A 13,560-nucleotide genomic window follows, 5' to 3' on the forward strand; every position below is an offset into this window, starting at 1 on the left:
GTATGTTCATTTAAGCTTTCATTTCACCTACCCGCTCTGTTATATTTTGCCACTTAGTTTTTAGGCTACTTGAGGTGCAACAGGGGTTCACTTTAGAGTCGGTATTCGGATTATCCTGTTCAACATCATCAGTGTCATACAGCAAGTAAGGAGCAGGTATGGGTAAGTAAGTAGCCTTTCATTCATGAGGGTTACCACGTGCGTACTTCATATACAAAATAAACCGTGGTCACTGCTTTCCAAGTACTTATTCATGTTATTACAATTAGCATGTTGTACTATGTCACTGTCCACATATGGAAGTCTTCAGTGGTCATATGATTACGCACAGATCCTCACGGTACAGATATTACATTTTCTGTATATCTTTAATTACCCTACTGGTTTGATTTTTGCCCACTTTATAGGCGTACTTTCATTCAGTGGCTAGGGCTCAATTCAAGCTGCTTGTTGTATAGGTAAGTCTAACTCATTCATCATGCTTGGTAAACCTCAGGTCACAATTTATGCTGCATTTGTAGTATAGGGGTAGTTAGGCTCAAAGCTTTCTGATAGTTGCCCTGACCACAAGCGTTTGGCTAAATTAGGAGAGGCAACTCATTCACACTGCAGTAGTCGACATAATCCTCAATTATGTCTAATGTGTCACTGGTGTGTTAGGCTTTCACACCTGTTGTGGGAGGGGTTACTGTCCCTACTTATAGCGCTCAGGTCGTCTCCTACACTGACGTCATCACGGCATGACCCACCTTTTTTTATTTCTTATTCTTTCATACTTACCTTTTTACAGGGTATGCCCACTTTTATAGGCATACTTTCATTCAGTGGCTAGGGCACAATTCAAGCCGCTTATTGTATATATAAGGTAAGTCTTAGTCATCATGCTTGGTCAACCTCAGGTCACAATTTATGCTGCATTGTAGTATAGGGGTAGTTATGCTCGAGGCTTTCTGATAGTAGTCCTAACCACAAATTATATATATATATATATATATATATATATATATATATACCCATGACTGTGAAAACAATGCACACAACAGGACAACAACCTTTTACTTTGTTGATAGTTTTATTTCCCAGTAATGTGCAAAATAACATGTTAGTGTTAATCATAAAACAAGGTTAAGAATAAATTAACCCCATCACTGCCAAGAAATCTGTTAATATTAAGAAGACCTTCAAGAATACAAAGGGATTAACACAAAGAGATACATGGAAATCTTAAATTATCACTTCAGTCTTGGTCTGCACTCTGCCCCACCCCCTCAGCCCAACCCTATATAAAGTAGCAGGTAGCTACACAGGGCCCTTTAATTTCTCGCAGCCTCCCAGTCTTACTGGGAGTACATGGTAAGTGATCTTTTACACCTTATTCACACTGGTGTGGTGCTGTGCGGCGTCCATTGCTGCCGTGGCACCGTGTCTGTGGGTAGGACTGGTTTGAGTGGCATTGGGGCCACTCTGCCAGTGGGTCGTTCCCCCTGTGGGCACTGGTGTTGCGGTGGTGGTGGTCACCGCCCAGTGTTACGCCATTTTATGCTAGGGACATTAGGGACCCACTCTAAATAGGTGGCCTTGACGTGGCAAGTGGGCTTGTACCTTTTGATCAAAATGTATACTAACAACCTGTTTTTGAATTTATGCTGAGAAGCAAGTAGTTCAAAATACAATATGTAGATGTGCGACCATGTCTGTTTACTCTACCTGAATTCACATTGTGTTTTCTATCCTCTCCTTTTTTGTTGTTGCTTTCACTTGGTCTGAACTCTGCCCCACCCCCCTCAGCCCAACCCTATATAAAGTAGCACACAGGGCCCTTTCATTTCTGGCAGCCTCCCAGTCTGACTGGGAGCACATGGTAAGTGAGCTTTTACCCCTTGCTCACACTGGTGTGGTGCTGTGCAGCGTCCATTGCTGCCGTGGCACCGTGTCTGTGGGGAGGTGTGGCCCTAGGACTGGTTTGAGTGGCATTTGGGCCACCCTGCCAGTGGGTCGTTTCCCCTGTGGGCACTGGTGTTGAGGCAGTGGTGGTCACTAGGGACGTTAGGGACCCACTCTAAATAGGTGGCCTTGACGTTGCAAGTGCGCTTGTACATTTTGATCATAATGTATACTAACAACCTGTTAGTTTTTGAATTTATGCTGAGAAGCAAGTAGATCAAAATACAATATGTAGATGTGCAGCCATGTCTGTTTTCTCTACCTGAATTCACTTTTTACAGGGTATGCCCACTTTATAGGCTAGGGCACAATTCAAGCCGCTTATTGTATATATAAGGTAAGTCTTACTTAGTCATCATGCTTGGTCAACTCCAGGTCACAAATTATGCTGCATTGTAGTATAGGGGTAGTTATGCTCGAGGCTTTCTGATAGTTGTCCTGACCACAAATTTTATATATATATATATATATATATATATATATATATATATATATATATGCCCATGACTGTGAAAACAATGCACACAACAGGACAACAACCCTTTACTTTGTTGATAGTTTTATTTCCCAGTAATGTGCAAAATAACATGTTAGTGTTAATCATAAAACAAGGTTAAGAATAAATTAACCCCATCACTGCCAAGAAATCTGTTAATATTAAGCAGACCTTCGAGTATACAAAGGGATTAACACAAAGAGATACATGGAAATAAGAACAAAATCTTAAATTATCACTTCAGTCCAGAAAGTTAGCACATTATATCTCTTTTAGTCAAATACATTAAAAAGGTAGCTTTTTAAAATAAAAGCCGTGCTCTTCAATAAATAGATTTCTATTTAATCTTGCTTAGAGAACACACAGCCCCCAAAACCCTTCTGAAGCCAGCCAGGAGGCCTGTGCCCTGAGTTCCAAGTACATCCTGTTCCCACAAGACAAAATATTTTATTAGTATATCCCTCAAATGTTATAAGGCAGAACTCCCAAGCAGTAATAGGCCTATACTATACTGCCTTCGTGGGAAGGGATTTTGTCTGAAACTCCCATTAACCTTAGTCACATGTAACCTTCCTTCTGGCATCATAATAGTTGAATGAGCACATTAATATTACACTCAAACAAAGTACCGAAGACATATAGGTAGTCAGAGGCAGAAGCTAGAACTACACACACTGTATGCTACTCTATCGGGTGTTTAACACCATGAAAGGTTTACATCAGAGTAACGCTGTACTTACATATGGCTGCATTTTCAACCAAAGGTGCAGGACAGGGTTAAATGCCATTAGAGAATCCAATAATCTACCAAGCAAATGCCCAATAGGGACAGTTGTCCATAGGGCGTAACTTAACACATTGTGGGTTTCATCTACTTTGTCCTAAACTGAATTTCTAGAATACAGAAAGCTACACATGCCGAAGCAAAAAGAGAGCCCAGGTCTTCACTGTCAGGAACCTGCATGGTGTACATAGTTCAATTAGCTTCAATTGTGATGACTACAGCATGAAAGGCTGATGGCTATGCTGGTACATAATACAAACCACCAACACTATATTTTGGGGAGGGCTTCCTCAGACAAAGAAATGTTTCTCAATGCTATAAATTGCTGATTCCATCGAATGTGTCGGCAGATAAAACCATCTAGTCTGCCCAATAATCTGAATCCTATCAATAGTCCCTGGCCCTATCCTATATGAAGGATAGCCTTATGCTTATCCCATGCATGTTTAAACTCCTTCACTGTATTTGCAGCTACTTCTGCAAGAAGGCTATTCCATGCATCCACTACTGTCTCAGTAAAGTAATCCTTCTTATATTACTGCAGAAACCTTTGTCCCTCTAATATAAAACTATGTCCTCTTGTGGTAGTTTTTCTTCTTTTAAATATGTTCTCCTCCTTTACTGTGTTGATTCCCTTTATGTATTTAAAAGTGTCTATCATATCCCCTCTGTCTCTTCTTTCTTCCAAGCTATACATGTTAAGGTCCTTTAACCTTTCCTGGTAAGTTTTATCCTGCAATCCATGTACTAGTTTAGTAGCTCTTCTTTGAACTCTCTCTAGAGTATCTATATCCTTCTGGAGATACGGCCTCCAGTACTGCGCACAATACTCCTAGTGAGGCCTCACCAGTGTTCTGTACAGCGGCATGAGCACTTCTCTATTTCTACTGCTTATACCTCTCCATATACATCCAAGCATTCTGATAGCGTTTCCTGCTGCTCTATTACATTGTCTTCCTACCTTTCAGTCTTCTGAAATAATTAGGAACTGCCCTATCTGTCAATGTCAGCAGAGATGGCTTCCTTAAACTGAATAGTGTCTGTAAAAATGGATAAGATCATAACAGGCTTGTAATCTACCTTCAAGCTAAAGAGTTTTACAACTTCCTTTGACTTTCTAGGATACTGCAATGCATGAATTAATACTTGGGATAAATTGGCCCCAACTAGTACCCTATCCTGACTACAGATGGACATCAATGGTACAATAGAATCTCCTAATAGCAGACACTCACAGGGGAAAAAAAGTACAGAGACCCCCCCGACATACGATAATTTCAACATGCGATGGCCTCTCATAGGCCATCGTATGTTGAAAGCAGCATCAATCAGTGGACAGCTGTTTGCAGGGGTTATTTTTGGTAAATATAGTGATTTACAAATATGTTAGAAATTCGATAGGCTATCAAATAAGGGGAAGTTGTTTGGAACAACAGTGACCATTCAAAGGGCTTGTCTGGTTAAAGATATCCTTTCATGGGCATGTTAAAATTAAAGCGGTTATCCAGAAATAGAATAACAGAGCTAATTTCTTTCAAAAAACGCTCCCAGTCTGTCTCCAGATTGGATGTGGTATTACAACTTGGCTCCTTTCACTTCAATGAAATTGAGCTGCAGAACCACACCCCACCTGGAGACAGATGGGGAGCGTTTAAAAAAAAAAAAAAAAAATTAGCTCTGTTTTTCTATTCCTGGATAACCACTTTAAAGAAATGAGTGTATCTCTCTCTGGGGGCCCAGGCAGGATTTCTCAAAACCTGTGCAGAGGAAAAGTGGGGCAGTTGGCCATAGCAACCAATCAGCAGAATTTGTAAAAGCGATCTGATCTGTCCCATAGTCAGCTGGAGATCAGCTCAGCGGGTAACGCTTAAAGGACATCTGTACTGCATGAATTTTACATATTCATGTGCCTGGGCTGTAAAAATAAACAAAATAAACTTTAACTCACCTTCCGGTATCGGCCTCACGGTCCTCCGCTGCGGTTCTCTTGCTGCTTCCTGGGGATGGGAACGTCACAAAGCAGTCAGCGTATCACCGGCCGCAGCGATGTCCCGCCTCGGCCGGTGATAGGCTGAGCGCTCTGTCATGTAAGGAGGCGGCCAGAGCTGCTTACATGAAAGTGCGCTCAGCCTATCACCGGCCGAGGCGGGACATCGCGGGCCCGTGAGGCCGATACCGGAGCAACGGGAGAATGCAGGAAGGCAAGTTAAAGTTTATTTTGTTTATTTTTACAGCCCATGCATAGGAATATGTAAAATTCATGCAGTACAGATGTCCTTTAACCAAGGGTGCTGGGATTATAGGTAATGTATTACTAAGATTTTTTGGTGGGATTAAAGTCATATAATGAAATGTGTCCTTTTTTGTTATCTATTTTTTTGTAATTTTTTAAAATTTCATTCTTTAGTGCATTATTAGGGGAAGCCATGTTGACTGAGCCTTCACAGGCTAGATCAATAGTCTGTCCAGGCTGTATGAACAATTTTAAGATCGTTTGTTCGGCCCTTCACTTTGCCACTGTCAGCCATGCATTCTGTTTACACAGAGTCATATGATTTTATTAGCGGCACAAAAGATGGTGTTTCCTCGGCTGATTGCTGACCCTTTTAGTTTGTGTTCAAATGGCTTGATTTTTTTTCCAAATTTTGTATGCATTTTTTTTTTCTGATTTTGAGGTATTTTTGTGAGAAAAAAAATCTGCAAATATGCTGGTAATTTATTGTGATATGCGTAATCCTGGTAAAATAGTACCATATCGCAGTCAGAGTCAGCATGCATTAAAAATGTGGAAAAACTGCACTGTGTGAACATAGCCATACATTAGCCAATTATTGGGAATGAGCATTTCTACAAATGCTCATTCACCTGATAAAAGGGTCTTTGTAGCCAGTGGCAAGGCTTATGCCCTGGGACACAAAGAAAATTTCTATACATATATTTCTTAGTTTTAAATGTAATTTAACACAAAACAAGATTCCTAAAGGAGGATATTAAAAGAGGGATATATTTAAAATTTTTGGTACATTTTTGAGAGTGTTCCTTTAATATCCATTACATTAAGATGTCATTCTATTACTCATTGGGCCAGGTTGAGTAGACAGCTCCTTACACATAAGTCATTTGCATTATTGCACTTATGTAAGCATGTGAATGTGATTTGACTTGGGCTAACTCTATACCTAAGCAACTAAACTGAAGAACATCACATGATCCAACTAACATCGCACTAAATGCTATCTCCAGTAGAGATCTTCATACTATTTAAAAAAAGTGAAATGTTAGAGTATTAAATTATTACTTTAAGGTGAAAATATGTAATACATGTAACGTCAAAGGCTGAGTATCGACAAAAGTTAATTCTTTCACATAATATGACCAGTGTTAGAAATGGAGAATGCTTCATTTCTCCCAGATATCTTCAGTATTCTCGGTGGACTCTGAACATATTTGGTTTATTATATGAGCAGTCTCTGGATTCCACATACAGCAATAAATTACTAACTAAATTCTGCTATCCCATTCCAACACAACCTGAAGAACGGAGAGAACACCATTTCCTTCACTATTTTTTAAAGTGTTCTTGGTAGACAGTACATTGCTGGCCCCAGAGCTGCTTAATATGGACCATGTTTTACTGCTGAAATTATGTCAGATAAACCCTGCATGGTATACATAATGCATATGAAATGGCACAATTTGTCATCTGGAAATATGCCAGTGTGGTCAGTGTTAAAATATCCTCTTCACACATTCATTCACTATTAGAAAAACAATTGTAGGCATAATTGTGAAGGTGAGGTTGAAAAAGTAACCACAATAAATGCTTCTAGCTCGGCTGATTTCCCTACTTGTGGATATCTGACTACCCTTGTACACCAGACAGCAGCTCTGGTGGACCAAGCGCCAAGGTTGGCTCTCTTCCTCACAAGCGGCCATTTTCTTCCCCCATATCTTTCTCTTCAATTGCTTCTAGGCCTCGTTTGGATTTTGAGTCTGTTGTTGTACTCGGAGCTTTGCTTAGACCACTGGACAGACAAGCCTGCTGGATTTGTCTCATGTTCTCCATTGCTTCATTTTTGGCATTCTTCAGTAAATCTCCCTGGCCCTAAAAATTAAGAAGAAAATGTTTAAGCAGTGTGTGAGCAATCCAAATTGTTTATAAAGCCCTGGGGTGAGATCCCTTACTAACAAAGCTGTCAGTGTTGTCTCTTTGCAGCTTGTGTATATTCATAGGCCCTTCTCCTCCCCTTAATGAGTACTTTGTGCGTATCTGAAGTACTAAGGGGGCACAGTGTGTGTTGGGAGTAAGCTCTTTCTGTGTGGGGGAGCACAAAAGGGGCACTTTGTGTATGGAAGGGCACTAAGGGGGGCACTTTGCATGTGGGGAGAGCACTTTGTGTATATGGGGATCTTAAACTGTGTAAGAGGCACTAAGAGGGCACAGTTTAATTTTAGGTAACTATAGTCATGAGTGCACTTGTGGCAATTACAGACACAGGATAAAACTATTAAAGAGGCTTTAGATTTGAGAATATACAAAGTGAAGAATAGGTGGAGAGGGTACTGGCTGGAAAAAGTCCTAATGGGGGGTCTGGGCCAGATAGAGAAAAAGGGGTAAGTCAAGGAAAAATAAAATTACTCAAATCAGGGTCACTAGATGTAACTGCACTGTAATCACTTATGCAGTCTGGAGAGCTTATGTAGAGCTGGTATCTACCACTATATGGTCAAAGTATGAAGGAGAATATTGGTCTGTGTACAGTGTGTCTTATTAGGTGGTATCCATTCACTATGTGTTGGTAAATGTGGTCCCCCTGTGCAGGTATTATTTATATACTCTTAACACCCCCAACTGCTCCCTCCTTGTATGCGCTCCTGATACCACACACTAGTGATCCACCATCAATGCTTTTATTTTGTTAGTATTCTGTGTGATTTGGGGGATTTTTAAACTTATCACAAAAGATAAAAATAAATATAACCTAAATAGAAGTAAGATGCAATGTATCTAAATTTTACCAAGCCCTAGCAAGTATCTGTGATAGATAAGCACAAAAAGAAATCTATAAAATAAATTCGATAAATAATTACTACCCAGTAGACAGCAATGTGTGTACTAAGGGACACTAAATACTGTACAGTCTGTTTATAAAGGTAGTCCAGCCTTTGTTGTCCTTGAGAATATGTGATTGCTGAGGCTACACTGTAACACTTTCCACCATGACTTCATGTTAAAAATAGATGAACTCTATCAATATTTTAGGTGGCGCGTGTTGAAGTGTCAGTTATACAGTTAATCTTCACAGCCCTTCTAATGAAGGTATACGTGATCCCCTCGAGGCCATCTATTTCACAAAATGGTTACATGTGTCCATATATTATAATTGTCATTGTGAGTTGCGTGTGACATATATTTTTATTATGTGGATTTACACAAAATTTTACACAAAATAATTACGCATATTCAAAATAATGCTTAAAGGAGTACTCCGACCCTATCCTTCATATCCCCTATCCAAGGGATAGGGGATAAGATGTCTAATTGCAGGGGTCCCGCCGCTGGGGACCCCCCCCCCCGCGATCATGCCTGCGGCACCCCAGACATCCGGTACAGAGCGAACTTCGCTCCATGCCGGATGACTAGCAATGTGGGGCGGAGGCTCGTGATGTCACGGTCATGCCCCGCTCGTGACGTCAAGGCCACACCCCCTCCATGCAAGTCTATGGGGCATGGCCGTGACATCCCCAGTGGCCCGTGAACCTGACATCACGAGCCTCTGGTGCTGCACCAAGGTGCAACAGGGAGATCGCGGGGTCTTCAGCGGAAGGACCCTCCTGCAATCAGGCAACTTATCCCCTATCCTTTGGATAGGGGATAAGATGTCTAGGGGTGGAGTACCCCTTTAAATACAATTACATAACCATGTGACAGTAGCTGACATAGATTGTCTTCTTTGGACAGTTAATTGTTGCTATAAGGGAACCCCAATAATAATGGATCACAAGCTCTTCAACTGCTGGCACCCCTGTAATTAGAGGATCTCAGTCTAGCCCACAGATAAGATCCTCAATGGGGATCTTCACTCAATTTAACCTTTTAAACAGTTATTAAAGCAATCCAATTTACATTTTAGCCATTATACTAAAACCATTCTGCACTTTTGGATAGAAAATAGAACTTACTACTTGGATAAAATAAGTACAAATTGATAAAACAAAATAATAAGTTTATCAGACAGTCTAATCTCCAGCCATAGAAATCATTGTACAATGACCATATTTTTAAAAGTCCCTACGAAAGCTATACCTAGAGCATGCTGCATTTTAGAGAAGACAGTAATAAGACCAAAAATCACCACAAACCAAACTACATGTGTGTAGAGGACTTAAAGGGGTTGATAACCTATCAATTGATGACCAATCCTCAGGATAGACCATCAATCACTGATTGGCGAGGTGTGAAACACAGCTGATCAGCTGTTTAGTGGCGTGCCACAGCTAGATCTATTCAGTGAATGGGCCAGACAGAAGTTGGCTGTACAGCTGATCATCGGGGGTGCAGAGGGTTGGAACCTGGCCAATCCAAAATGCTGGACAACCCTTCAATATTCGCCTACTGGTGAAAAAAGCTAAATCCTGCATAGAAAAACACCACAAAAATGTCTGTAAATCCTCTTCCGATAAAGTATGTCACATTTTTTGTTATAGACATTTACACTTAATGACACAGGTTTATCAATCTGCCTGAAACCCAAACTGTCTGATATTTCCCATAACAACCAATCGTAGTTCAGCTTTCTTCTCTTAAGTGCTGGTAAAATAAAAGCTGAGCTGTGATTTGTTTTTATAGGAAAAATCGGACAGTTTGGGTTTCAGACAGATTGATAAATCTTGAATAACTTGAAGCTTGGCAATGGAAAATCATGTGTACAATGTGCACAGTCCGTTAAAGGAGTACTCCAGTGGAAAACTTTTTTTTTTTTTAAATGAACTGGTGCCAGAAAGGTAAACAAATCTGTAAATGACTTCTATTAAAAAATCTTAATCCTTCGAGTTTGCTACAGAGGAAAATCTTTATTTTTTGAATTTCTTTTTTGTGTTGTCCACAGTGCTCTCTGCTGACACCTGATGCCCGTATCATGAACTGTCCAGAGCAGGAGAAACTCCCCATATCAAACCTATGCTGCTCTGGACAGTTCCTGACACGGACAGAGGTGTCAGCAGAGAGCACTGTGGACAACACAAAAAAGAAATTTAAAGAAAAGAAAATAATTTCTTCTGTAGCATACAGCTACAGAGGACCAGATTTCAACTTGGCAAATTTAAAGCATGAAGCAGCTATTTTACTGTCTGGGGAGATACATGTAGATATGTTTTTAGGAAGCAGCATCAGATGTTCCGGTCACTAGTAGTTGTTACCACGTGGTGGTGCCAAGAGACTACAATACTGTATTTTACTAGCTGGCCAGAGATGAGAGACACAAATTAGAAGCATGTTTCCTCAAGCAGAGATGACGGATTACCACTGCCAAATTATTAGATCAGCTCTGAGGTCAGTGTTTGCGCTCCTGATCATTAACTCTTGCTTGGGAAGGAGCCTTGTATTGTTTTTTTTTATTCTAGATCACTGTAAGGTTTATAACAGTATTGTTTTTTTTTTAACCTAGATCACACTAACATTTATAACACAGTTTTATCGGATCTATTATAGCACTTCCTTTGACATCTCCAGAGCACGTGACCCTTTGGAAGGCGAACCCCAGGCCACATCCTTCCCAGATTATATGCTTAATGTATAATTTTAGTTTTCCCCTCTCAACTCTCTGTTTAATAACTGTATGTTTTCTACCATGTGTATCATTCATAGTCTATATTTATGTTTTTTTCGTTAATTTCATTGCTGTCACATAAGTGTAAGTGCTTCATGAATACTTCAGACAACAGCATTACTACAAAAATGAAGTATAAAATGCAAATGGTTTGTTTTTTCATTAAATGGAAAATTTGGTATATAATATTATGTATATTATATATATAATGTATAGCATATGTCTGAATGGAGCGGCTGAGCAGTACGATAAGCAATGTGAGATGCAGTTAAAGGGGTAATCCGCTGGAAACATTTTATTTTTTAAATCAACTGATGCCAGAAAGTTAAACAGATTTGTAAATTCTATTTAAAAATCTCTCTCCTTCCAGTACTTATCAGCTGCTGTATGCTTCACAGGAAGTTCTTTTTTTATTTTTTTATTTCCTTCATTCTGACCACAGTGGTCTCTGTTGACACCTCTGTCCATTTTAGGAACTAACCAGAGTACAAGCAAATCCCCATAGCAAACCTCTCCTGCTCTGGACAGTTCCTGACATGGACAGAGGTGTCAGCAGAGAGCAGCACTGTGGTCAGACAGGAAAGAAATTCAAAAAGAAAAGAACTTCCTGTGGAGCATATAGCAGCTAAAAAGTACTGGAAGGGTTAGGATTTTTAAATAGAAGTAATTTACAAATCTGTTAACTTTCTGGCACCAGTTGATAAAAAAATTAAAAAAAATGTTTTCCAGTGGAGTACCCCTTTAAAGAATGATGCCTAATGTCCTAAGGGTGGATTCCCATGTGGAAGGTTTTTCCATTTTCCATTCATCTAAATAGGTTTGTTTTGACAGCAAGTATATCAATTTCTGGAAGCTTCATTCCTATGAATGGGACAGTCACTGACATTTCTGCAACAAAATCTGCCATGTGTGTAGCCACCTTAAAAGTACAAGTGAAAAGGATAGGAATGGAAAAGGCCCAATTACATTTTTGTCTATTAAAGTCAGTAGGTAAAAAATGCAAGAAAGATCCCTGAGATAGAGCAAGTTGTGTGTAAAAAGAAAAAACATGTAACAGGAGCTAGAAATTGTAGCTGCTGTGACCTAGATTTAATATAATACACTTTTAACACACACAGAACAGATGGCCATGAATGCCCCTGAAAGCAAAGTGTGAACAGAGCTTTGGGGAACACTACAAGCTATTAGCTGTTGTAGTAAAGCGTACTGTAATACGGCTTCTATCTGTATTTCTGTCTTCATCATTTCTACTCATCATGTTCTTTTCCAGGCTCTCCATGTGCTTAGAAAAACACTATGGTGGTTAAAGGGGTATTCCGGGATTTTTTTTTATTTTGACTATGCTACAGGGGCTGTAAAGTTAGTGTAGTTTATAATATAGTGTCTGTACCTATGTTTCATGATGGTCTCACAATTCTTATGTGATATTTGCCCCAAAGTTAATTTTTAACAGCATACAAAATGACTGGTGTCTCAGGTTTTCCAAGGTTGCAATGTGGCTCAAGACATTACATCACTAGTCAGGTTATCAGAGGTAGCCTGTCTGCTTCAATGCTTCAATGGGAGGAGCAACCGCTTAGTGGGAGGAAGAATTGTAGTTTTGCAACAGCTGGAGGCACTTTGGTCAGAAAACACTGGTCTATTGCATTGAAGAGATCACAGGTGTATTTCAATGGGCGGGGTGGCTGATGTGTGGGAGGGAGAAAAGTGACCTCACACTTACAAACAAGGAATTATGGAATTTGTAGTTTAAGTGTAGTTTATGAACTAAAACAGAAAATAGTAAATTCACAAAAAGATAGCCTCAGCTTTATGGTAATCTCACAACATAGCCATTTAGCTCCAAGACGAGCACAGATCCTTCTTAGCATGTCCATTTCTGTCTGGCAGGTACGTACTAAAATCACCTTACAGTGGATATCCACTTCAACAAGAACACTGCAACCTGCTCAGGCATACTGTAAGGTTGAGAGCAGAAAAACTATGCAAAAATGCTTTATTTTATTATTGTGAACAATTAAGAGTTTCCCAAAGGAGAAGTTTATTTAAATTTTATGCATAACATTAGAGTAATATATAGAATGACAAATAAAGGCAGAATGTTAAAACATGATATGTTACATATAAAACCTAATGACTGGTTTAATTCTAGCTGTAAAGATCCATCTGTAGCATATTACAACAGTACATATCGACACAAAGGAATTATTTTATTTCAAAAGAAATTCCAAATCTCATGTTCTGTTTAAAATGTGTATCTCCCAGGCAGGAATCATTAGAAAAATAATCTGGTTACTACCCTTGGGTGACTGCCTGATGACGATATTCCGACAAAATCTACACTCATAGGCATACAAATGGATTCACCCAGAGCAAAGGCCATTTCAGGACGTGATCATTTGCAAACATTTTATGCCATTTCATCGTCTGTCACATTCTTCAACCTAATATTAAAGCATTCTTAAGTCAGAGGAATTTAACGTATCACATCATACAGACTTAAACAG

General features: G+C 39.6%; 1 protein-coding gene across 1 annotated transcript in view; it reads right to left on the reverse strand.

Annotated features, from left to right (window-relative positions):
* Positions 1–1,052: 1,052 nt before the first annotated feature.
* Positions 1,053–13,560, reverse strand: part of PLCL1 (phospholipase C like 1 (inactive)) — a 320,401-nt gene continuing 307,893 nt past the window's right edge. The window contains exon 6 of the mRNA XM_056533212.1: positions 1,053–7,329. Within this exon, the coding sequence (XP_056389187.1) occupies positions 7,147–7,329 (183 nt within the window). The 3' untranslated portion in view covers positions 1,053–7,146. The remainder of the gene's footprint in view (positions 7,330–13,560) is intronic.

This window comes from Hyla sarda, chromosome 8 (assembly GCF_029499605.1).
Source record: "Hyla sarda isolate aHylSar1 chromosome 8, aHylSar1.hap1, whole genome shotgun sequence".
Taxonomy (NCBI): domain Eukaryota; kingdom Metazoa; phylum Chordata; class Amphibia; order Anura; family Hylidae; genus Hyla; species Hyla sarda.